This window comes from Plodia interpunctella, chromosome 9, assembly GCF_027563975.2.
Source record: "Plodia interpunctella isolate USDA-ARS_2022_Savannah chromosome 9, ilPloInte3.2, whole genome shotgun sequence".
NCBI lineage: Eukaryota > Metazoa > Arthropoda > Insecta > Lepidoptera > Pyralidae > Plodia > Plodia interpunctella.
In genome coordinates this window covers 4,969,456-4,995,073 of record NC_071302.1, presented here as the reverse complement: position 1 = coordinate 4,995,073, position 25,618 = coordinate 4,969,456, and the positions used below count along the sequence as shown (strand labels likewise).

Sequence of the window (25,618 nt, the reverse complement as noted above, 5' to 3'; positions counted from 1 at the left end):
AATAATGCCAAGATCCCAATGTCGCATGAAGACGTATTGTTCCCGGGCCAGATGAGACGGGAGTTGACGGAATTCTTGGGACGCTCCGTGTGACGCGAGACGTATTTTTGGCAGGTATAAAGAAATCACCACCTTGGATTTTTGTCGAAATTTTTTCAGACCATAACTTTGCGTTGGCAATTTTGATTTTCTTTCGTGTTTCAAAATATTATATTAAATTGTTTCCAAGTTTATTAGCGATCTATTATTTAATCATATTTTTTGAAGTTTCGATAATAACTTGCGATCTACACTAGCAAACTGTATTGATTTCAGTATTTGTCGTAAATAATCGAAAAGGAATTATATTACCATGAAATTTATTTATTGACATATCACATTTAAAAAAATGATATAGACGTAGACCAATATTTCTATGAGGTCTGCCTATAACGTACTGATCAGATACACACTCAAAAACTTCCAAAAGAGTGGTACCTGATACCGAGATATTTACGCCATCAGGGATTTTCTGTCAATCTGAAAAACAGGCAGATTTCTAAACAAGTAGAAGGCTGTGACAGTCGAAGTACGTTTCAATGTCCGTCCTGCTTTCCCATTACCGAAATTCGTTGCAGAATAAAATAAACGGGAATTAGCTGGCATTAGCAGCTATCCATTTCAATGCAGCGGTGTTTTTCTGCACAATATGCATGTGCCTATTGTTTTCAACTTCACGTTCGATTCGGAATATTTTATTTTCCTGATCGAGTTACCTAGTTACAGCAAAACTAAGAAACAAAGCAGAGTATGGAGATAAAATAGAAGGTTCACCTTCTCTTAGGATTCAACCCGAATATACTAAAAAAAAAACATAATGTTTGTTCTTCCAAAATCAAGTTTCGTTTTTTTGGTTTAAAAAAATAGAGGAAAATAATAATAAATCACCATTCTATAGACCCCGCAATCATAACATATCTGCACAGCCTATTATGCCATCAATATTGAAACCTAACATAAATTCATTCGCGTCATGGCGGCGCATGATTATAATAAAAATTCGCAATCATGTGGCCTGAGCAAGTCACGTCTCGTTCTCGCTTGAAAATCGGAGACTTCATTTCACTGAAGGCATCAACAGGTAAGTGAGCCATTTGTTTCTTTACGAACATTTTTCGCGAAGGTTACGTAAGATACAAGAAAGAGAGAATGAATATACGCAAAAGCGAAAATTTTCGACGCTATTTTAAAATAAATAACACGAAAACGTTGTATAGTATTTATACGGACATCCATGATATTTATAAAATAAAAAAATGTATAAAATACGTATTACATTTTTTAATTGTAGGTATATCAATAAAACTCAACATTCATGGTTTTTTTTTTCTCGGAAATTATACATGAAATTGAAATATTGGCGACTTATTTGATTGCAAATTATTTACTTCAAAGACCAAATACAACCGAAACTAAACTAACAAGTAACTTTTATTTCAAATATTTATTTAAATACCATTGTATTTTTAAGTACATACTAGTAAGATTGATATTTTTTTATAAAATACATTTTTTCCATCTGTGATTTTCTTGTCCTAAACAATGTCAATAAATACGCCCAAACGACGCTGTTTTATCTGTTTTTTTATCATTAAAAAAATGTACATTGTTGTATATTAGGTACATAGGCATCGATATAATAACATCACCGTTTTGTACAGTCAGTCGTCAATAGCTGCATATTACAATTATAATTTTAATCAGCTCACTATGCTCAGTATAAATAGTACACTGGCACCTGTAGCCAACAACAAAAGACTGCTGAGTAACGCCTGCCGATTTTTCGGCTAAGAAATAATTCACTTGTTGATTCCACCCCTCGACTCCACTTACTTCCCTTTTATGTATTATTTATTTTACTCCAAACGAGATCTGGCACGTATCTGGTAACGCGGTTTCCTTATATTGATGTTTGGATAGTTATTTGTAAGAAACTATTGATATAAACATATTCGTAGGTAGGTTAAGATAATGTATATACAGTTATGTTACTGCGTATTTATTTGTATTTAGATAAAATGACCTAAATAACCTAATAATTTCAACATTGGGTCAAAATAAATAATATAATGAAATTATTAAACTACAAGCTACATGATGAAGAATGAACCATATTCTCCAATCGTAAATTTGTTGCATTTTAGAAACATATTAACACAGTAGATTCTTATAATATATATGTGTATAAACCTCTTTGATAAGAATTTCATATTAAAACCTTTATGAATATCGATTTATTATCTTTAAGGTCATATTAGGGAGATATATTTTAAAGCATTTTAATAGTGATTAATGAGAGACAGACTAATGATCCTTTTTCAATTTAGGGATAAGTTCTTGAATAACAAATTTGTTGCATGACGACCTCGGTGGCGCAGTGGTAAAGTTCTTGCCACTGAACCGAGAGGTCCCGGGTTCGATCCCCGGTCGGGTCAAGATGGAAAATGATCTTTTTCTGATTGGCCCGGGTCTTGGATGTTTATCTATATGTGTATTTGTTATAAAATATAGTATCGTTGAGTTAGTATCCCATAACACAAGCCTCGAACTTACTTTGGGGCTAGCTCAATCTGTTTGTCCTAATATATTTATTTATTTATTTATTGTGCATTGTGAAAACTTTTATTTTCCCATTCGCAATTCAGTAAAATGAGTAGAATAATATTTTGTGCTATAACTTTGTGCCTACGCAAATAAAATTAAATAAAACTCTCATAACTTTCTCTGGCAACGCTAACAGGGCCGTTATTAAACTATCCTTGTTTATACAAAACGTGAACCGAGAAATAATGTTACTGAGGCTTTAGATAATCCTTTGAGCCTCGTAAATCCAGTATAGTTAGATAATACTGCGATATTTAGACGCGCCGAATTTCAGTTAGTTTCAAGCGTGGCTTTGTGATATTAAATTTAGGCGAATAATTATGTAAGAGCGGTGGACGGCTCACATTTTGAAGGTGAATTCCTGAGCAGGCATTCCAGAGGCGTTTGAGCTAAGTGTTGGGGGACGGTAGTTGAGACTGGAGACTGGAGACAACTATGTGTCGAAGAATGTGTTTATGGTGCCAAGAATGAGGCTCCTTAGACCGGGTAGCTGTTTGTGCTATTGAGACAACGTTAATGCTGGCGCTGTGGTAATAAGAGTATCGTTTACAAAGGCTTGTTATTCTGCCCTTTCATGTGCTGGAATGCCTTATTATTGTTGCTCATAACTCATGTCATTGCAGATATTAGATTTATAAGTACCTGTTGTATAGTACTATTTTAATAAACTCATAAAAAGATAACAATAAAAAGTTAAGCATCTCAGTCCTCCAATAAGTTTTATCGTCTTGGATTTCCTCTTATGGAGTAGTTATTAAATTCTTGTTCACATTTTTCTATTTTATTGTGGAAGTGTTAAATGTTCTCCGCGTTTAGCTTTCGTTTGTTTAGTTTTATACTCCACGGCATTTATGAAATGTTCGTTTTCTTTAAGCTACCTATATTTTCTTATTATGTTTTTGATCAAATAAGCTAGTTTAATATACTCTTGAATCGTTAATGTTCGACTTAATAAATTATTAGTTGAAGCTAAGTACCTACGGAGTAATAGGGAAAATATATTGTGTTTTTGTAGAAGATATTTCCATAGTTACGACTTCTTATCGATTGACAGCTACTTGATTTATTTTGGCTTTATTCAAGTACTAACTTTTGCCTGCGGCTTCACCCACGTGAATTTCTCTGCGAAAGCGGAACAGACGTAATTTTTATACAAACCTTCACCCCATAGTGTTTTTTTTAAGTGTATGTTGTTTGAACCCTCATTCAAACATGCATATCATATAATATTTAATCAATATCGGTCTAGCGGTTTAGCCATGAAAGCAGAACAGACAAGATTTTAGCATTTATATATATAATATTAATATGGATATTACGCAAACCAATACTCATACCAACTTGGTATGTAATTTTCCAGCTTTCATTATGAAATTCCTTAAATATCATCGCATGAATCACCGGCGATTATTATAAACTTTAGAATTGTGAGAATTCTTTCGCTTCACGGATTTGATTTGATTAACAATTCGTGTACCTACCTAACCCTTTGTTACCTTTTTTCATTATGAGCATCCTGAACCCTGACCTAAATCAGATCATAGTTATACAAAAGGAAAGGAATAAAAGTTGTATAGATTAAAATTTACCCATATGGTTCTGCCTTATGTTCTGTGTTATGTTGTTGAAATCAGCCCATGTTAAAAATCAAATAAAATATATTGTTGTATAGGCTTAAAGCCTATACAACAATATATTTTCTTCTTTTAAGTAAATTAAAATATCATTAAATGATGATATTGTACCTAATTAAAGTACCTAACCTAAGTAATTTAATAAAAAAGATCAGTTTGCTCAAGCGTTTTAAACCATTGCATATCAGAATCTAAGTTTCAATTTATATAAATATTGCTTTTTCCCGCGGCTACGCTCGCGTAATTTTCCCACGCGAAAAGTTTTTTTCGAGATGAAAGGTATATGTCCTTCCCCACGCTTCAAACTATATATATGAAAATTTTCAAGAAGATTTGTTGAGTAGATAGTGCGTGAAGAGCTAAAAAACCAACAAACTTACTTTCGCATTAGTTTCATATTAGTTAGAACTATACCTAAAAAAATGTTAGCAATAAGTAGAGAATATATCGCGCAGATGGCCACTGGCTTTCAGCTGTAAACATTTCGCAAACGGGAATTTAATCCCGCCATAAAAGTAATCCGCTCATAAAGTTCTGCGACGATGGACAACATAAGGGTAGGGATTTTCCCGTACAAAGATTTCTATGTAATTAAGATTAAATACCGCGAGTTTTTGTATTTACTGAAGCCACTCTCGCCGCTCATATAGAGTTAATCCGGAAGTATGCAATAAACCAGCCAAAGTATTTGTTTCAAGCGAAATTACCCATATTGAAAATACCCTACGGCGCTAACGGCGGCTGAGGGCTTATTCGAACGAGCCCGTATATTATACAGGCATATCTGAGCGTAAAACATATACTTACTTGGCTAGCATTACATTTTCGCGGTTCTGGTTGACGTTTTTGAATTAAGATAATGATCTCTATTTAACAACGTGCATCAATTTTGTTGAGATTTAGGCTGTCTGTTATTGTATGTCATTTATAATAATACATATTTTTATAGTAGTTATGAACGTTGTATAAATAATACTTATCTATCTTACTAATTTGTTTATTCTTTGTAAAATACATTTTGAAACGAATTGACAATTAAAGTATTTATGTTCCGAAGCTAACTTTCCCCTTAATATTACAGGGCACAGAAAATCCAGCGGACTTACAAAGTATTTCATATTGATTTGCAATTACAATCTGGCTGTCTGGAAGCCCTTAAGTATTTCAGTTATTATTGAAAATGAAGTTGAGTAAGTATATACACTTCAAGTTTTTGTATTACTTTACTAAAATAATCGATTTCAAGTTTTAGATTTACTCCAAGTAAAACAACAGATTTAAATAACGTGGACAGATTTAATTGTTTTCATTTGACACGAAAAGCATTTTTAAAGACTTGCGTCCCAAAAAAGAGTACTTAACATTAACTTTATAACAAAACACAATCTGCTGGTGAAACTTGTATATAAGTAAACTAAGTAAAACCTCTCGACTAAATTCACTAGATAGAGTTAGCGTTAAAGCAAACACAGACTCTGTTACACTACATTATGTTGATACAATTTGCGCGAAAGCTTCCACATTTTCCTTACATTATTTGTTAACCTCGCCATTTTTTGCGTCAACATAATCCGAATGTGTCGAAACGTGAACTGGCGGCGAAAGGATAGGATTCGCCAAAAAACGATCGTCTATCACAGCCTCTGTCAACACGCCGACGACTCCACAAAAACAATTAGTAGGTCAATATTTATTTGATTGGCCCAAACCGACCCAATGAATGATTACCCCGTTTATTTATTTGGCTTCAATAAAATGGACGCGGTTGACCTTTTCGTTATTAATTTTCATGGATTATTGTTACCAATTATTGTTTATTTAAGCCAAGTGATGCGTCAGTGAATTTTTAGTTTATATTTATTTTTGTTTGTGATTTTTAGTTAACTATTATTTAGCCAATGAATTAGATTTAAATGATGTTCATAAATTCCTTAAAAAGTATCTATGATCCGACTGATATTTTATTACTATCTACAGATATACATATATGTAAAATATGATTTTAAAGAAGAATTTAACTATAGTACTTTTACTATAGTTAAATTCTTCTTAATTCTCTAGCAAACAAATTTTACGATAAACAAGAATGGTTTATGGGTTTTAAAAAACATTTTTCCACATAATCAAAATACACGAACATGGATAGCATACGCATACGAATAAAATTGCTTTGAAATTCACTAGTTTTATAACACAAGTAATAGCAAGCTTAAAGTGACATTTGACAAAGCCGTAAAAGATTTTATTTATTTGCGAAAACATCTGAAAGAGTCGGGTAGTCGGGCCACTTGTAGCCCCTCTCAAATTTGCCTTGACACTTAAGAGGTGTTGCAACCCCGCAGTTCAAATAGAAAAAGGCCATCCTGTCATTGTGATGTCGGGCCTAAGCAAATAGGACGAGTGACGCGCACGCTCCACTCCCGAAGATATTCTGTGGAAATGAAAATATCACCCATGTTTCTTATTACTTTATTTTAAAAGTTAAATCTCCTTTTGGAATGAAAAAAGTTATAACACATGGTGAATGGTCAATTGCGTTAAATAAATTTTTAAAAGATATTGATTAGTCGGGTTATTTGTCTATAACGCACAGTTCAGAAAATTTTAATAATATTGTCATCTAGTTACTGTTTAAAAAATATACATTCATTTGCGCTCTTGCGTATCTAGGACGTACCTTTTTTTTGTGAAACAATTCATATACCAATATACATTTTACTACTTTGCTACTAAAACTTTAACATTTATTTTTCATGTTTCCCACTGTATTTTATGTGAAAGTGATTCCAAAATAGAATTAACAAGCGACGCAAAGCATTGATACAGATGCGCCAGAATGTAAACAGTTGCGAAACATTCGAAAAGTCGCATGAAGATGTCGCGGTAACCCCTACCCCGCACTCGTACCCCGCCACAGTAACAAACTATAGATCGGAAGGTAATCTTGTATGGTTGTGCTCTAAAGTTGCACCAGTTATCAAAAGTGCCATAAACTGACGTGTTTGTGATCGCAACTTAGATTTAAAAATCTGTTAACCCATAGTAATTGTATCACAGTAAGTTAAAAAATCCTCTAGTTTGATGACGGTATCCTGGTTGATGTTGTATCTGAACCGTAATGTTTAAGCAATATGTTGAAACTAAATGAATAAACAATATAAATAAACAATAAACTTTAACTAAATTTACTGTATGTACTTTCGTTACTGTATGTTAAAAATAATTTAAATTGGAACGCACTATACTTACTATATTTTAACACACAATAGTTTCATAACCACTTTAAGTTAAAATTAAGATAAAATACAGATGAATACCTTCTGGTGGTATTTACTAGCGTGGTCTTTGACAGTGTTTGGGTGCATTCCGTGGACAAAATTCCTGAACTGAGCACAGACGCCGCACTCACAAGGTAAATAACTTAATAAGTGTCACTTCTACTATTTTGAGCGGTATTTACGGGTCGGGAATTCGTAAAATGAACGTAATTCGAGAGAAATTTTGTCGCAAAATAGAAAATATCTAAGCTCCCCTATGATATATAATGTTGCATTAAGTAATAAGAATAATTGAGAATAACGTTGTAAGAAGAATAAAGGATGTGAAATTTATAAGAGAAAGAAGTAGAGTAGAGAAGTTTCAAAGACCAGAACACCTAAGTCAAGATGTCAAAGTTGATGATATGAAGGTGTCTAGGGAGTAAACCCGGAATAAAATGGTTTCAGAGACGAGGGATGATTATAATGGAAATGATTTTGCAGGCGAATCACTAATTGGAAATGATAGTGCGATTTAGGAAATAATAACATGTTTAAACTAGACGGAGGGCGTTCAGCAGTGCGGATATGGTTAAAAAGAAAGTAAGAGATTGGTTGACGGCAGAGAGAAAAAAGTGGAGAAGGCAGACCTCCTGTACCGAGACGCCACATAAAGTGGGATAAAGAAAGGCAAATGAAGATATATAGGATAAAAAATCCGGATAAAATATTGTTTGTTACTTTCCTATATATTCAGCATCATGTCATTAATCCTATGTAAGTTACATATGAAATTGGCATTTTGTTGTACTGGCCACTTTAATCACAAATTTCTCCTCTTTGGTTAGGAATTCCAAATTCAAATTTATACAGCTATTTACACATGTATTTGTGTTTTGTTAACAGTTCATTTCTCTTTTTTTTCTTCTGATTTTTCTGTTTGCGTCACTCAGTTTACAAAATGGAAAACTTGAAATATCGCGTTATTTACGAGTACGAGTTCCACCATGGCACCAGTGCTGCGGAAACGGCTTGAAGGGTTTTAATTATGTGTATGGCGGTCGTGTTGCAAAAGAAAACCTTATTATAAAATAAAAAACGTTGGAACCAAAAACGCACTGTGGTTTTGGTTCCAACGTTTTCGTTCTGGAAATTTCGACCTGCAGAACAAACCCGGAATAATTTGACAATTTTTTCAGTTATTTTATAATAAGTTTTTATATGAGTACTAGTTTTTTACAGTTTCACAACACACGCACCTTTATCATAACTCGTTGCATATTTCAGCAAATTCTGCGACAATGTTCATTGCCAACTTTGCTACAAACTATTCTCATAACATATTTTCGTAGGAAAATTTCCTGGATGACATACAGCAAACATAATTCACGGGTCACTTTTGCTGAGGAAATTGCGTTTCATTTATTTATAACTTTTTGGATTTTATTCTTTGTTTACTGAACATTATTATGATATGAATAAGGAGATAAATATTACAAGCCCGCATATATTTTCTAATTATTATAATTTCGTTTCACACCACAGCTTACTTTCACTTGCGTTCATACAAAAATATCGCAAATACATTTTGTATATTTGTCTGTGGTCTAGTGACCACCAGCCTTTAAAAATTGAAAACTAAATGAAATTGACATAAATTTTCATATTTAATGACAATTTAAATGAGGTTCAAATTAAATTATGTTAGACGTGCGACATCTAAATAAAACATGAACATCATCCGATAAAGTTAGTTGGTAATACTTTTGATGTCTATTCTACATGTTTGCTCTATCCGCTTATATCTTACGTGCCAGCGCCGACGGGATTTCCTCTTAGTTTTCACTAAATCGCGCATTTATCACGAAAAGTTTTAGTGTGGACGAGCATAAATCCTAGCGATGTTTGGTTTAACACCATCCATCATGGCAGAGGAAAAATTAAACGTCGTTTTATTCAAGGGCTATAACATAGGATTATAATTACGTAAATTCTGACTAGTGTTTATTATTCTTATAAAATATATATTATATCTTAAAGATGCTCCCTCTCTCTCTGACTAAAATAAAAATAACTGTTCTTGATAGCCTTTAGACTAATTTGTCTATATTTATTCTAAATCTGTGGTAATATTAGTCACAATTGTATTTTTAAAGGATTAGAAATTTAATATTAACATAAGAAAAGTCCTTAGTTTTTACCAGATTACATAATATGAGTATTTTAGAAACATCATAACAATGTAATCCAAATCAAAAAGCAATGTATAGGAATTAGAAAAGACCCCTGCGTAAAACTGTAACCAAATAGGTAATTGAACCAAAACTGTCATAATTCAGATATGAGTAGCAATTCAGTTTGTTGACCTCGCAATAATTTGATCAAACGCTTTGCAATGTTCCACACAGACCATATCGACACAAATATTTACGGTAGAATTTCATGCAAATGATCAAATGGATTCAAAATTGCAGTAAATTATGAAATTGTAATTAATTTGGTATTTAATTTTGATGACAGTTTGAAAGTGGTATTTCGGAATGATAGATCGAAATCTACCATCTATATAATTAAAAACGAAAAACATTCACTCACTCATCATGAAATCTCGAAAACTACTGAGCTGATGAAAATGAAATTTGGAAGGAAGATTGATTGTGACTATAAGGATATATATCTATTATCTAGTATCTATTATAGGAGACGTACGCTAAGACAGTTAATTTACTTAAGCAATTTTTTGGAAATTCTATCCTTAAAGCAGTTAAATAGGGATTGTTAGTTTGTATGAATCTTTGTCATTTTTTAATGTAGAAATCATTCCCTAAGAAATAGATTTTGGAAATTCCAGTCCATAGTAAGTGAAATAGAGGTTACATGTTTGTACGGAACTTTTTTGAAGTGAAAATAACTTTTTAAATAAATTTTGTGAAAAAATTATCTAATGGTCTAATTTTTGAATAAATAATTTGATTTTGAAGGTTTTTAGGTATACGTGAAAATAAGGAGACAAAGTAATATAACTACTTTTATTGCTACGCAGTTTTTGACACAGTGTTTTTATAGAATAGTAGAAAAAATATCCCGATGGTGAGCAAACACCGCAGTCCATGGATACCTGACACCAGGCATAAGAGTCACGGATGCGTTGCAAACTGTATAGCCTGCCACAATACCTTGTAATTACACTACTTCTCTCACCCTGCAAACTGGAATACAACAATGCAAGCACTGCTGTTTGGCGGCAGAAACAGACTGAATGAGAAAGACCCGCAAACGACCTTTGTACCTGTGTTTGTAGTAGTTTTTCATATTTAGAAATGTCTTTATTTCGTCTTCAATTAGATATAAACTAAAAATACAGTTTGCAAAAATTGGCGGAGACTGGCGTCTGTAGAAGAAAAAATGTACCACATAAGTAAATGTACGCCGCCGTCGTTTTTAAATATATTTTATTTAAATACGACGGTCGCGTGCGGGTTAATGTTAACGTCAAAGTTGACTGATGCACTCCACCCTAAATTCCAAATGTTTTTTATTAATTTTATCTTAAAAAAAATATATAACGTCATCAATCTAAAATGAATCTTGGCATCCGTAGCGATAGAGTCATAACTGAAGATTGTTTTCACATCCGTTTAGCGGCAGTAAATCCTCATATAATATCCAAAGATTCAGAGCATATCGACGCCAAAACAGACATTCGGGAAGCCCACAATATATTTACAGAAACGTTGGCAAGGTTTGCAGGTTTGATGCAAGCTGGCTCTGCATCGATTGCATAAATTTTAATATTACCGCTGCCCGCTGATCGGCAGACGTAATATAATTATCATTTGCGGCAGTGGTTGTCAATGGTTAGACGCCCGTGATCAGAAAGGTTAGCCAAGTGCGTTTAATCGAATTTTTACTATATTTTGGAATCTGAGTTTTTATTCAGTGTTTAACATGATTTTACATACTTACTAGTATGACCATAACTTTATTCCGGAAATGGAAAACATCGTGGGAAAACCTACACACAGTTGATTTATTTTTGTTTAAAAGAAGACCAACAACCTTACGTTACTTATACTAAATTAGAAATTTCAATTTCAAAAAAAATAATAGATAATTTATAGGTCGTCACAGATAGGTAACATTTCTTTAGGTGTAGTGAGTATCGTATCGAATCACTAAAAAAGAATATAAACAATGGGACAACAATAACAAAATTAACTCCTATTCCTTGCGATATATAAATCTATTCCCCTATAAATGAACAATGATTATTGTAGTTGTTGAGCATCAACTGCATTTATATTTAGACAAGTAGTCGCACTTGCCACTAAGCGATGTCAGTAGTTGTAAAATTCAGTTCAGATGCCTTTAGAAAACAACATTTTAACTATATTATCAAAGTAATAGAAGTCAAGTTGATAAAAAGGCATATTCAAACTGTGATATTCCATCCACAAACGAGGATTTAATGCCAGAGCAGGATAACGATACAAAAAGTCTGGCCGATGGCTGACCAGCGAGCGCAAAACGCAAACGACCGAGCGACCATTCATAATTTCACCAGAACGATCACTTTCAAAGGTATTCCATGTTTTTTTTTTTTTAATCTGTGTAGTTTTAAAAACATAACAGTATTCCAAAATCATTTTATTATCATTATATTTTTCAAAGGTATTCCATGTATTTTTTTTTAATCTGTGTAGTTTTAAAAACATAACAGTATTCCAAAATCATTCTATTTTGTTTTCGAATTCCTGCACTGGACATAAATCGTGATCGTTACTAGCGAATCGTGTCGATGTACAGCAGATTCTGGTATTGGCAGAAAAACTTTTACCTTATTAATACTGGTATAGATATTAGTAAAACTTTCTGACATGATGTATTACTACAAATTGTGTTTTAAATTAGTTCCTTTTTCACAGTGGTCGATCCTAATATTGCTACTTAATACTTTGTAATTTTGCAACATTATTCAGCTTAGAATATAATCTGAAATAACGTCTAATTTCTTCTTCATTTGTATAGATGCGTTTGTATATTACTTTGATAAGTCAGCATACTACTTTATATTTGCCAGTTTACAGGTTAGTGAAGAGAGGCTAATCTAGGCCTACCAGCCGGTCCTAGATTAGTAGGTTGACCAAGCCCGGATAATAGCACAAGCATAATTGCAGTAATAAATTGGACTTTTTTATCGATATCTTTTATACCATATAACTAGTTTGTACCTATAACTCGATATTTCGACTCAAATATTTTTGTGCTTTTCTTAATTCACTCATTCGATGGTTCTCTATTTCCGAACAGGCACTGGTATTCTCACTACACATCCGTCCGTGTCACTTTTGATGGGCAAAAAGAATGGGTTCGCATAAATGAGCAGTCGCTTCAAGCGCAAGCCATTCTGTTTGAATTTAGATCGATCCCTGTGAGTATGCATTGTTAGTCCATTTTGGAGGGGAAAATGTAGGTACTAAAGTATTTGTTTTTTTTAATTCGTTTGCTTTTTTTATTTAATTATTTTTATTATATTAACTAGCATTTTTCGTAGAGACTGCAATGAGGTTCTTCAATTCGTCACTGATTTAAGTACCTAGTAGCCGCATTGAAATATACGTAGACTGTTAGAAATCTTGGAAAATAAAATCACGAGAGCACACATAGATTGAAAAAATGTGGACATTATTTTGACTTAAAAAAATAGTCAAGTATTTGTATCGGATATGGACGTCAATATTGACCATCATTTGTTCATTATAAAATAATAGAACATCAAGTTGACTTCTCTTAATAAAGATTATAATACCTGTATTGACGGCAATATTCCACATTTTCATTTAAATATAAATTATCAACTCAACAAAGCAATAACAAAAGTATTAACGCAACAAATTAGACGGTCAAAATTGAATCTTACCTGGCTCATCATAGGGTCTGTATTGATCTGGCACATGTAGCTGCCAGAATCCTTGGGCTCGACGTTGCTGATGTAAAGCTTCCATGTGTTGTGTCCGTTGTGTGTGACTGACAGACGAGGGTTGTTGTTTACCATGTGTGTGTGTATTGCCAGGATCATCTTCGTATCGGATTTCAACCACGCCACCTGGTTAGTAAATAAATAATGTAGTTAAATTAATAGTTTATCAAATTGGAAGCTATTTTTCTTTTTCTCGTCGAGTTGGAATGGCTATTCAAACGATGTTAGACCAGTATGTGGCCATTATGATGCTATAGAAGCTATCAAGGTTATATAAAATCCTTCCTTAAAATCGTCCTTACAAGAACCTAACAATTGATAAAATAGATTGGTGATTAAATTTTTATGCAGAATTTCAATTTTTTTAGCACAAAGTATGAAGTAAGAAAATGTATGAAGCCCAAAGAACATAGCCGGGTAGTAGATAAAAACATTGTTACATAACCATTTTTAGGTAAGGATTTTCCCATATTATACCAACATTAGACATTACAATACTTGACTTTTCCGTGTGAACCTTAAATCAAATCCGTCACCAACGGGTTTCATAATTTTACTAATAACTTCCTTTTCGCTTTGCCATAGTCGGGTAAAAAATAATTATATAATCGGAAATTTAAAATTGAATATAACGATATGAAAGATTGGTATTTTCAATGTAAAAGTGTTAAATTCTTTCGGACAGTTACAGTCTAAGAGCTCAAAAAGTTCAGTTGCGCAAAAAAGTTGCTGTAATTGCAATACACCTCTTAATGTATATATATATACCTATATCTATACGTTATGTTGTAAGTAGTATGTTTTGTCACTAACTTTATAATATTTGACATTGACGAGACAAAACATAGTTTAGAATGTAAAAGTACAGTGTGGTCTACACTTACCCGATAGTTGCCTAGATGGTTGACGATGCATGTGAAGTACACGTCCCTGCCCTGGGCGACCGTGAGGTTCTCCAGCGGCGCCAGGAACTCGGGCTCCGGGGGCTCGCTGTACCCGGAGCCTTGTAGCTGCCCTGGAATATAAATGAGAGTTCAATGTCTTATATTTAAGTACCTATGTCATTAATATTGCATGGTTTTTTCACATGATATCACGTGTTCACGGGGTAGGCAAGAGTTGCGAAACGCGAAGGCCTCGAGGATTAACACTCTATTTAAAAAAAAAAGCAGAAGACATGCGATTTTTTTGTTTTTCATATTAGTGGGTTAGCTGAAAAGATATTTTAGATAAAATATAGGAAGATTATTAGGTATTATAAGGAGAAAATTATATAAAAACATCAAACATTTTTTTACGAACGAGCAATACCAATTTTTGTATCGATCGATAATAACACTCCACACGCCGAATTGACATTAGGATAAAAATCAATATTAAAACTGTACGGCAAAATTAGCTTTATCTCGATGTTAACCAAACACAATCAGAAGAAATACAGGTCGAATTGGCATTTCAAATTGGTTTAAATTGGGTCAGGCTTTCACAAACAAAAGTGGAGAAAATTGCTGATGCTACAGGAACCTGCGGCATTGGCTCGATTTTATTTAATAAATCTCCCATCGACGCGGACTGCACCGTGAAATATTTATTATGATATGCACTAGCTTTTAATCACGGAAAGGGCAATTTCAGTTGAGTTTATTGTGTATGTAACCTTTCTTTGTATATTATGTATGTACACACGCATACATGATAAAAATTTACACCTAGCAATGATCGTTTATATTTTTGTATAGTAGTTTTTTTGGGGTATATGTTTTTAAAATAATTGTAACGCAAACTGTAATTTTGTTTTTTACAGGCCCTATCTAAACAAATTTCGATGAAAAACTTGTCGTTTTATTAACACAAAATAGAAACTTTAAATAAAAATAAAAGGGAACCGATAACCAACGACGCTTACATCCAAGATTAACTACACAAACGATTATGTTCTAAAGCATCATTTGTACAGTCGTCCACAATGAACGGCGATTAGTATCTGCCTTCCGATGCGGCCAGCCGATCAACAGCGATTCGGTTCGGCATTCGGCGATTAGGGACGTAAATCGGCAGTCTGTTCCCATTGGACCCTAGGTTCTGTCCTTTCAAGTTATTGATGATTTCTGCTTCGTTCACAATTATTGATATTATAAATGTAAATAGGTACCAAAATGTTTAAACTGGGGTTCAAAAATTAACAATTGCATTTATAAATCATGTTAACTGTTCCAAAAGCAGTAAACGAGAAAATTATTTTTGGGTACCCACAACTGATAGACAACGGGAATATTACCATATTTCCAAACGGGGGCAAAGTCTAGGAAACAACGAGAAATGACTAAATCGGGAGGTCTCCGCATAAAAAGGGTCACACTAAATGTCCCATACTGTGACATCAAAACGATTAATGGTGTGCGGGATTTCGGAACGGCGAATATTTTCGTCCAATTCGCCTAATGCGCAGCTCGGATTAAATAAATTTTTCACATTTTCAACGACCTCAAATTCCGCACGTGATGAATCTATTGACCAATTTGTAATGGTACGATTCATTTTCACATTTTTATATTAATTTTAACTAAATTAATTTCGTTCTTTGCAAAAATATTTCACGAGTTTTCATATGCGGTTTGGAAAACCACAGGCACATGTACAATATTCGTTTTCCAAATACCATTAATTCAAAAAAATATCTACATGAAATGTCACGGAAAAAAGAACTCCGATTTCTTTGAATTTATCTCATTTCCTAATAACACAAACGCTTCGGTTATTTGGTATAAGTATCACATTTAAACTTGTCGCTATAAATAGTTCTGTGTTCGGTTTTTTTAGTCGAGTTACGCTAAGAAAAAGCCGCCATCAAGCTTTCCCAATATATCCCCTAAAGATGACATTAGGCGAAGATTACAGAATGGGAATAATAAAACCGCATCTCAGAATGTAAAAAATAATAAAAGCAGCCTCAGTCGTATAGTAGGGCCGTCTCTCGAACGCTGTAATCGCATATAGAGCTTAACGTCACGTTTCCATTTTCTAGGAAATATTGCCTGAGTCTATAAACTTGAGTGCCAGTGGTTTTACCAATGGGAATAAGTATTGTGTGAAGTATATTCTATCTACTTGTTGCCAGAATTATAGCATACAAATTGAATTTATACTATTTGCTTTGTTTTGTTTTGTGATGTTTAAGGCTCCGTTTCTATACTTACTTCTATATTTTAAACAACAGCCAAACCGATGGATGACATCTGTGTATAGATGGTCATAATGCCGGACTGCTACACTGGAGATCCCGGGTTGAATACTTAGATTAAACTACAGTTAAAATAGTTTTTTTTTCAGATTGACCTGGGTCTTTGTTAGTATATGTCATAAAATAATAGTATCATTGTGTTAGCATCGTCTCGAACTTGCTTTGAGGCTTACTCAATAACAGTAGTTAGTAAATAAATAAATATATTAGGACAAATCACACAGATTGAGCCAGCCCCAAAGAAGTTCGAGACTTGTGTTATGGGATACTAACTCAACGATAATATATTTTATAACAAATACATATATAGATAAACATCCAAGACCCGGGCCAATCAGAAAAAGATCATTTTCCTACATGACCCGGCCGGGGATCGAACCCGGGACCTCTTGGTCCAGTGGCAAGAACTTTACCACTGCGCCACCGAGGTCGTCAAAGTATTACAATACTGAATTTTATATTTATAAGAGTAATCAATAAGAATACAAATTATTTAACTGCCTCTGTTTTCCTATAAATAGCAAGATATGTATTGAAACAAATCTTTTGATAAAAATATCTCACGCCTTTTATTCATGTTCGATAAAATACAGATAAAACAATATATTTTCCTCGAACTGGCAAAAATCGCGTTTTAATTAAAAGTCATTCTTTTTCGTAATGCGATATTAACGCAAGTACTTTCGGATATTGGTCAGGCCCGCATCTCTTAATTCACGTTTGCACCGGGCAATTGGACAACCGTTTTATAGGTTCCCGCAAATATCGCCTTTAATGAAACGACATGTCAAATGTTTTGTTAGGCATTTCCTACAAAATTTTATTCATTGTTAGGTTATATTTTATTTGAAAGTACATAATTTTGTTACATTGTCATGATTTAATTTCAAATATCTACGTTGAATAAACTTTTAATTTGTTGTACCGTAATGTTAGTTGAGAAAATATTGCTGAATTGACACGTCAAATTTATGATAATGTATATCTGATCCACTATTTTTCACTGACTAGTTGTTCGGTATGCTACAGCAAATTATCAAAGTTTTCTCAAACAATGTTTTCTCAATATATTTGCGATATCCAATACAAAAAACTGACGAGAGTAAGCCTTTAGAATTGGAAAGTAAATTCACATTGAAGCTCTCGAGCTCTGTTTATTTATTCAATGTAAACGGATAACTTTGAAACGATTCCTTCCCATGCATAGTGTTTACCATCCATACGACCTAAGCCGGATTCACGGATTCTCGATATTTATGTTCACAACTATATTTATCCTAAAGCAGTGGACATTGTACACACATTGTGAATAAACGGATATCGTTACGTGAGGCCACTATTTTATTTGTTTTGTATTGTTTTTTTATTAAATGTGGTAATTCTTCTAAGAAAAAAAATCGCATTTTTTGAGCATGATAAAGAGGGAAAGGTAACTTATGCTATTAAATAGAATAAAGTATACAAACAAAAGATTCTTATTATCTGTTCTAATAATTATTACTATCAAATAACTTCTACCAGCAGAAGTGGCTGCTTCCGGGAAGCTTCGTCACGTTTGTAAGTTCGTATAGCACAAAGCTCCAAGACGAAGCTACGTTGACCGATACATACGAGAACTGAGGCAACAAGGCAAGCCTCTGACGTTGAATGAAGTAAATCTGAATAAGCGGCCTTATTACTAAAGAGTATAATCCAAAATTTCTTATTTATTTTCCGAATGCAACTCTATTGGTTGTATAGATTAGAAGAGTAAGTATTCGTTAAATTACTTAAAAATTAGAAATATGTTTAAAGAAAATTTGTGTATTCATAGGAAAACATTTCCAGACATAGAACCAAAAAAAAAGATTTTTTCATACTGAGCCTTAATATCCTATAGACTCCAATCCCAGAAATTTCACAATGGAATGGTAGTGTACCAAAAAATGTAATTCTCCGCACGTATTGTCACATTCGGCTTCGATTTCGGCGTCAGCTCGCTGCCGATATTACGTTCCGTGTATACGAGCCCTTAAATCCGACAGATGCCTTTGTCACGCTGCTGCTTGCATGCTAGTAATGGAGGCTATATACTGGCTAGAAAGATGTGTTTTTTTTAAGAACTGAAAATTCAAATTCTGGCCAGAAATATATTTTTAAAGAATTGAAAATTCAAATTAATCGTAAGGCTTGTTCTTATTAAAATGCAATGAAAATGTCAATTGAGATAAGTAATACATTATTTTTACAGTAATTAAAAAAAAATGTCGTTGTTGTGTTTGATTGACTCTTATCAATCAAAGTATACTCGAATTCTCTTGATGTCGTAAATAAAATCTTTCGCGTACGCACGTACCACTTAAAGACGAAAGACAACAAGTCTCGTGCCGCAATATCCATTTCGTATAAATGTATTCAGATTATGATATTATCTATTTATTAAACTTTATTGATCCAAGTAAAAACATACTTCTAAACAAATGACAAACTTAATACTAAAAACATTGTCTTCCAGTTATGTATATAACCATTAATTCTTTTATGGAATATGTCAAAAATCTCTAAAACCAACATTCCCAGGTGAAAATACCAGTGAACGCGAGCTTGTTTACAATGAAAATCAAGATATACAGTGTGCAATTCCTTTAAATCCACTTGGCTTTTGTCACGCTCCGCGCGAACGCGTCGCAGCCGACTGTGTCAAATGAAAATTAATAATGCCGTGGGACCCGATTGTCTTACTGACCTGTTTTTGTTTTACATCGTTTTTATATACTTTTAATACAATTAAATGTGTTTCCCTATATTATATACTGGCTGCGCTCCGGGGCTTTGTTCCCGTGAGGATTTCTGGATAAAAAATACTCTATGTGTTATTCCAGATTATATTCTACTCGTGTACCAATTTCTACCAACTATCTGTCCAGTAGAATTCGCGTCGATCGATTTCTCCTAGTTATTACAGAATCGACAGAGACATAGAATACCACCTATTTAATTGGAATCTCGATAGATAAACCGCCGTCTCGATGAAATTGCAATTTGGAATAAATATAATTTTACGGATTTACTATGGGCGCAGCTGCAGGCCACAGATAGTATAGAATATTTTTAATCGAAACTGCATCATTATACCTCCCGTTAGCAAAGAGAACATAATAATACGGATGTGCACGGACACAAAGCGCCTTCTAGTCACAAAGATATTAAAGATATTCATAGCTATTCGTATAAGCCTTCATCCGCGTCAAATGAAAATTAATAACTCGAGACCAGTAGTCCGCGACGAACTTTGCCAGCCCCGTTCAACTTCCAACTAGAAATCTACATCTATTTTATATTCTGTTCTATACGTATAACAAAACTGTAAATGGGCTTTGTCTATAACTAGAAGATATCACAGAAAAATATTTAAGCGGTCCCTTTTTGGGACTAATGGAAGCCAAAACCAATTTATTTTTTATCTATTTGTCTGTATATTTGTTCACACATCACGCAAAAATTACTAGATGGAATTTGATGCGATTTTTACAATTATATAGCAGATAGTCTACCTTATAATCATATAAGTTCCATCGCGATACGTTGCGTAGAACCAGAGATATTGACAAAAAAGTAATGAGCGCGTACGAACGAAATAAATGCGGGTGAAGCCGCGGGCAAAGCTAGTATATTATATTATACAAAGAATATTTAATATTAAACTGATGTTAACCCAAGTGCATAAAAAAACTTTATACTGACTCGGCTTTCCTCCGTTTGTAAACAACTTTCCGTACCGAATGTTTCGGAATGAGAAACATTTTTTCTTTCATGTTTTTTCTGAGTTATGTTGAGAGTATGAAAAGCAATTCTGCACATTGGGACTAGGAAATTCATGCTATGTGTTTATAATGAAAATAAATTTTTATTTGAAATATTAAAATTATATTTTGTGGAAGTTAGGTAGAACTTCTACATAGGAATCTACTCGTCTGACACATAAGATTCTAGTTATATATGGTTCAAGTCTATAGACTTGAACCATATAAAAGGAAGTTAATTCGCACGTTCTACCATATAAAATAAGTTGACATGACTTCTTCGTTGCTTGTTGATGGCAAATCTACAAACGCTATATCGGAGACTTATCTTGCCAGAACCGGGCCACTTTGATAGATTGACATGACTGAATGCACTTAGTATAGCTACCAAATTACACAGTAAGCTAAAAAGTAAAATAAATCTAAATTGTGATTTAAAAATACTTAATCTAATACGGCACTCTCAAAAGACGTAGACCACTCAAAATTCAGCGCGCAATATGTATCTTCTGCAGCAAAGTAAACGCTAAAATCGTTCAATATTACGTAAGTACAGTTTGAATATCAAGTCATCTAGTATGGACTTCTATTTGGTTGTAATAGGGGTGAATTTCCAAAGCCTTTGAATAAGCTATGTACTGGTCGATGTACGCTGCATCGGACTTCACAGTCATGAATAAGTTTTAATCAAAACGTATCGTTTTCACGAATTTCATCGTCCAAATATTCATCAGATTATGCGTTCCAATTATTGAGTATTTCACGCTCATCGACATCTGTAATTGCTTTTCGGGTTGCGTTATATTCAACTCACGGACGTGACTAATTTCCATACAATTAGTGATCATTAGCTGTTGTCTGTCTGTTGGTTTATTGGAATTTACTGTTTGGATTGATTTTTGTTAGTCATTAGTGGCATTAGTGATTTCTATATTAAATGTTAGCAATAACACACTCGATAAAAGTGAAAATGGTATTAATTAGTATTAGAAGTAATTATTCGAAACATTGTAAGAATTATCCACTTATTTGCTGCAGGATACATGGATTTTAAGTTTAAACTTTTTTCTTCACAAATTCTTTTTCTTTTTGTCAGTGAACAGACCATAAACTTTATAATGATCCAAGAGTTTCTAAAAGTCATGCGATCAATCTTGATTTGGACTAAAAATTAACTAAAATTACAATCTCATAGCATAACATACAAAACAATACAGATTGTCTGTACTTGTGAAAACAGTTTCTCTGTAATTGCATTTCTGCTTTCAAGTTATGCTGTTGGCTGTGAACGCATCGGGTTTAACTAAGTACTCAGCTATTGGTATTGGGAACTTTTTTATTTCATCATTTATTTAATACTCGAATTAGCAATTCAGTCATTGCTCCCTATAATTTTGTTTTATTTGATGATCATTTTTTTCCTGCATTTAGGTCGGCAACAATATTTACAAAGTTATACAATAAACATCATAACAACAAACAAGTAATAGATTAAACATTTCAATCTAATTTATATTTATTTTCTTAGCAACGTTTGTTTATTGAAAATACAATAAGTACGTTTTATTCTCAAGAACAATTTCCAAGATGTTTTTATGGTTATAGTTAAAATTCTTTCAATAAAATTTCAGGGTTCGTTAACAATAGTACGTAAATTCTGACTTGCACAAGCTAGAGACATAACGTCTTACATGTCAACCAACATTGTCTTACAAAATATCGTCACTTTATAGCTTCGAGCCGTTGCGAACTTAAACACGAAGGGCGAAACTTGAGTATATTTACATAGTTTGAGTTGTCGTGACTTGCTAGTAGTTTCCTTTGGCCGTAGTTAAAACTAAATCGGGGAGCAGAGAATTGTTGCACTACCCCTGCACTAAACCGGCGTCCTAAGTAAGTGACTAACGCGACAAGGTAACGCAATGCGTTAATATTAAATTCATGGATATACTTATTTGTTAACAAACCCCTGATATGACAGGACGGCTATGTAGCCGTCCTGTCATATCAGGGGTTTGTGTCTAAGACATGTGTCTAAGGCAAATTATGGAAAGAAATTTCTGGAAATATTGTTCGGTCTCATATCTTTTGAATGCATGTCAAGCTGGCATAGCTGGCATATGATACTGACAGAAAGTATCATATGCCAGCTATGCCAGCTTGACATGCATTCAAAAGATCTGATAATTAAGGATCTCAATGATCCGTGTGGAGTGAATAATAAAAAATAGAAAAGCGAAGCATGGAAATACGCCCAGATAAAAGAAAAAGAGGATTTATTTGTTGCGGTAATCATTAATTCGCACAACGTCGCACCGCATCCTGCAGCGTTTAATCGCTCAGCTAAGAACTCGCTGCAGTTTAGCAATGCGCCCCAGATTCCGATTTCACGGAGCTCGACGTAAAGAACCCACACAAGCCTTAACGGATTCCAACTTTAATTGAAAACGCTTGCAACTGTTACCGTTTCTTTTAATTGTTCACTGAGTTAACTTTCTTAATTATTGATTTCTATAAGTTATATGCGAGCTTTATAAGTAGATCTTTGGTTTATAGATAAAGATATAGAGCCATTTAGTCGCAAGTTACTTACGAAAATGGGAACATAATTCTTACGTAGGTATATCTAGATAGCCTTTCGTTGTATTCACTTAAAATTTTCATTTTTATCGAATTGCCTCTTTTTACGACGGGGATTAAAAATATCCTCAAGTGTTGGAGATTTTCGGTGAAAACCAACTCTTCATACAACTGTTATATAGGTATGCTGACCATTAGACAGTGTCAACAAAGCACAAAAGCATCCTTTCACCACCGAAATATAGCAAGAGGATGTTGATATTAGCGAGTGAAAGAGGTTTGGGCGACATTTTAAGGATTTTCGCTCAGTTTATACAGCGGGAAAATTAATACCCGAAACTGCTGTCAAGCTAGATAGAAAATTAAACCTTTCGTATTTTGCCTTGCTTATGATTCTAAAGCAAATGCTTATAAAAGAGACTCGTCTAGTTATTCTCTACGAAATGAATAAAAAAAATAGCTGAGTGTAAAATTTAACATATGCAATACAAAAAAGAAACGTGAAACTTGTTCAAGTCCAGCTTGATTAACGAAGAAAATTTGGACTTTAATTTGGGCTTTCAAATTAATGTTTAATGACGAATTAACATTATGTACTTATTCCAAACTTCCATAACACTAAGACACGAAGTGCGCTACGCGCTTGAGACACCCTAGGAGTTACGGTCCATAGGCTGCGGTGACTATCCTTAGTATAGACCGCATGCTTATTTGTCTGCTTGGTAGTTTAAAATAACTTACCTGCTACAATAGTGAGGAGTGCGAAGGTAGATACAAGTGGCAGCCCCCCGGTTTCCATGGACCCGGCTCTGTAACGCCTCGTGGTTTCCCCCGACATCTCCTCAAAACACATCTAGCACTGCAGTCTCCAAAAGCATCTCACATCCCTCTCTTTTGCATATAATATTACAATCTATTTATTGTCTTCGTTCTACTAAGTGTATTTAAAAGATCTACATAATTTATGTCTCATTTATTGTCATTATTTATTCTTTCCACGAATCTGAAACAAAGATGTAGATCATGAGTATAAAAATTGAATGTATTTGCATGCATTTTTGTGGCTGAGAATAAAAAATCGTGCAATTTTTTATCGAAGTGCGGTTATCGAATCCAATCATGGAGTATTTTATCGATGGCTCAAAAATATGAAGCTCAATTTAAAAATGCAACGTGATTAGACTGCGTTTTTAAGTTGTGTTCGAACAGTTATTTTACCTACGTTAAGGCATTACAAAATATTATGCTAAAAATATTCCGCTCGGGAAATACGTATGATTTTCACCTTACCGTCTCAAGGGATTTCAGATCAAGTTAACAAGCAACAAAAGGAAGCCTGTCCGGAACTTCAGAAAAGATCTCGTAACATGCAACTGCATAATATATCTGCAGCCTGACATGTGTAACTGTGGATCCGTGTGCCGTAGCCTTTAGGACGGATCCACACTATCGATACTATTTTTGCCAGGATCAAATATTGTTCACAGATAAAAAAAACCCCAACTTCACGGAATGTTGGACAGATTAAAAATGGATTCATTTACTAAATGTTCGAAAAGAGATTGTATTGCACGAGGTACTTTTCATATGGCACTATTTGCTGCCAGTGGCACAGTTCTTGGCACGATCCTCACTCCTCACTATAGATGAGACAGTAAAATCAAAAAATTAGAAACATTTCACATTTCAATATTCAGTAAATTAGACTGTAAAAATATTTTTACTAGACCGAGAGCATGCTTGATAGTCTGAATTGGCCCTTACAATATGCTTCGACTCTTATAGCATTCATATAGATATGTCTGTCTGTATGCGGTAGTTTTTTATTACACCAGTTTCCGCGGCCGCGCGTGCACAAACTCTGATAAAACAGAAATGATTGCCGCTCTGTCGCGATACTGTTTCAAGTGTTTTGTTCCATTCGGTCTCTCTTTGGCGCTTTTTGTTCATTAACATCCGAAGAATGATTTCGGTGCTGTTCACATAGTAAAAGAAAACATTACAAAACAACAATCTAGAAAAGAATAAAAAACACAGGAGTATCTGCACATCTACCATACATTTTTAGTAGCTGTTAAAATTATGAAACTATATAGGTTTTATTTAGGTTTGGCGTAGTAGCTGCTGACATTATTTACAAAATTGACCATGAAATAAACTCATGTTATTATATAAAGATTATGTACATGTCGAAAATATGACGCAATATGCACCCTGTGTAAACGGCGCAAGTAAAATAATTTGAAACTACATCTTCACAAGCATTTGTCTACATTCTATCACAAAAAGCGTTGTAGTGTAAACGCTCGCTCATAACGTATTCAAAGACATGATTTGCATGTAATCTACTTTTTATTCAGTTGGCATGCTCGCGACCGACGGGATCATTTAACTTAATGATATCGAAAATTGCTTGAGGTTTATCACTGACAGCTGACTCCAGAGATAATAACTGAATATTTACTTCTGTCATCTATTTAAAATAATAAATTTGCTTTGTA

General features: G+C 33.7%; 1 protein-coding gene across 1 annotated transcript in view; it reads right to left on the bottom strand.

The window, feature by feature from the left end:
- LOC128672557 (lachesin-like) overlaps window positions 1–25,618 on the bottom strand; it is a 57,973-nt gene that overhangs the window by 11,225 nt on the left and 21,130 nt on the right. Inside the window, exons 2-4 of the mRNA XM_053749790.2 lie at window positions 23,859–24,120; window positions 14,399–14,529; window positions 13,455–13,640 (exon numbers count right to left, since the gene is read on the bottom strand). Of these exons, the coding sequence (XP_053605765.1) occupies window positions 13,455–13,640; window positions 14,399–14,529; window positions 23,859–23,970 (429 nt within the window). The 5' untranslated portion in view covers window positions 23,971–24,120. The remainder of the gene's footprint in view (window positions 1–13,454; window positions 13,641–14,398; window positions 14,530–23,858; window positions 24,121–25,618) is intronic.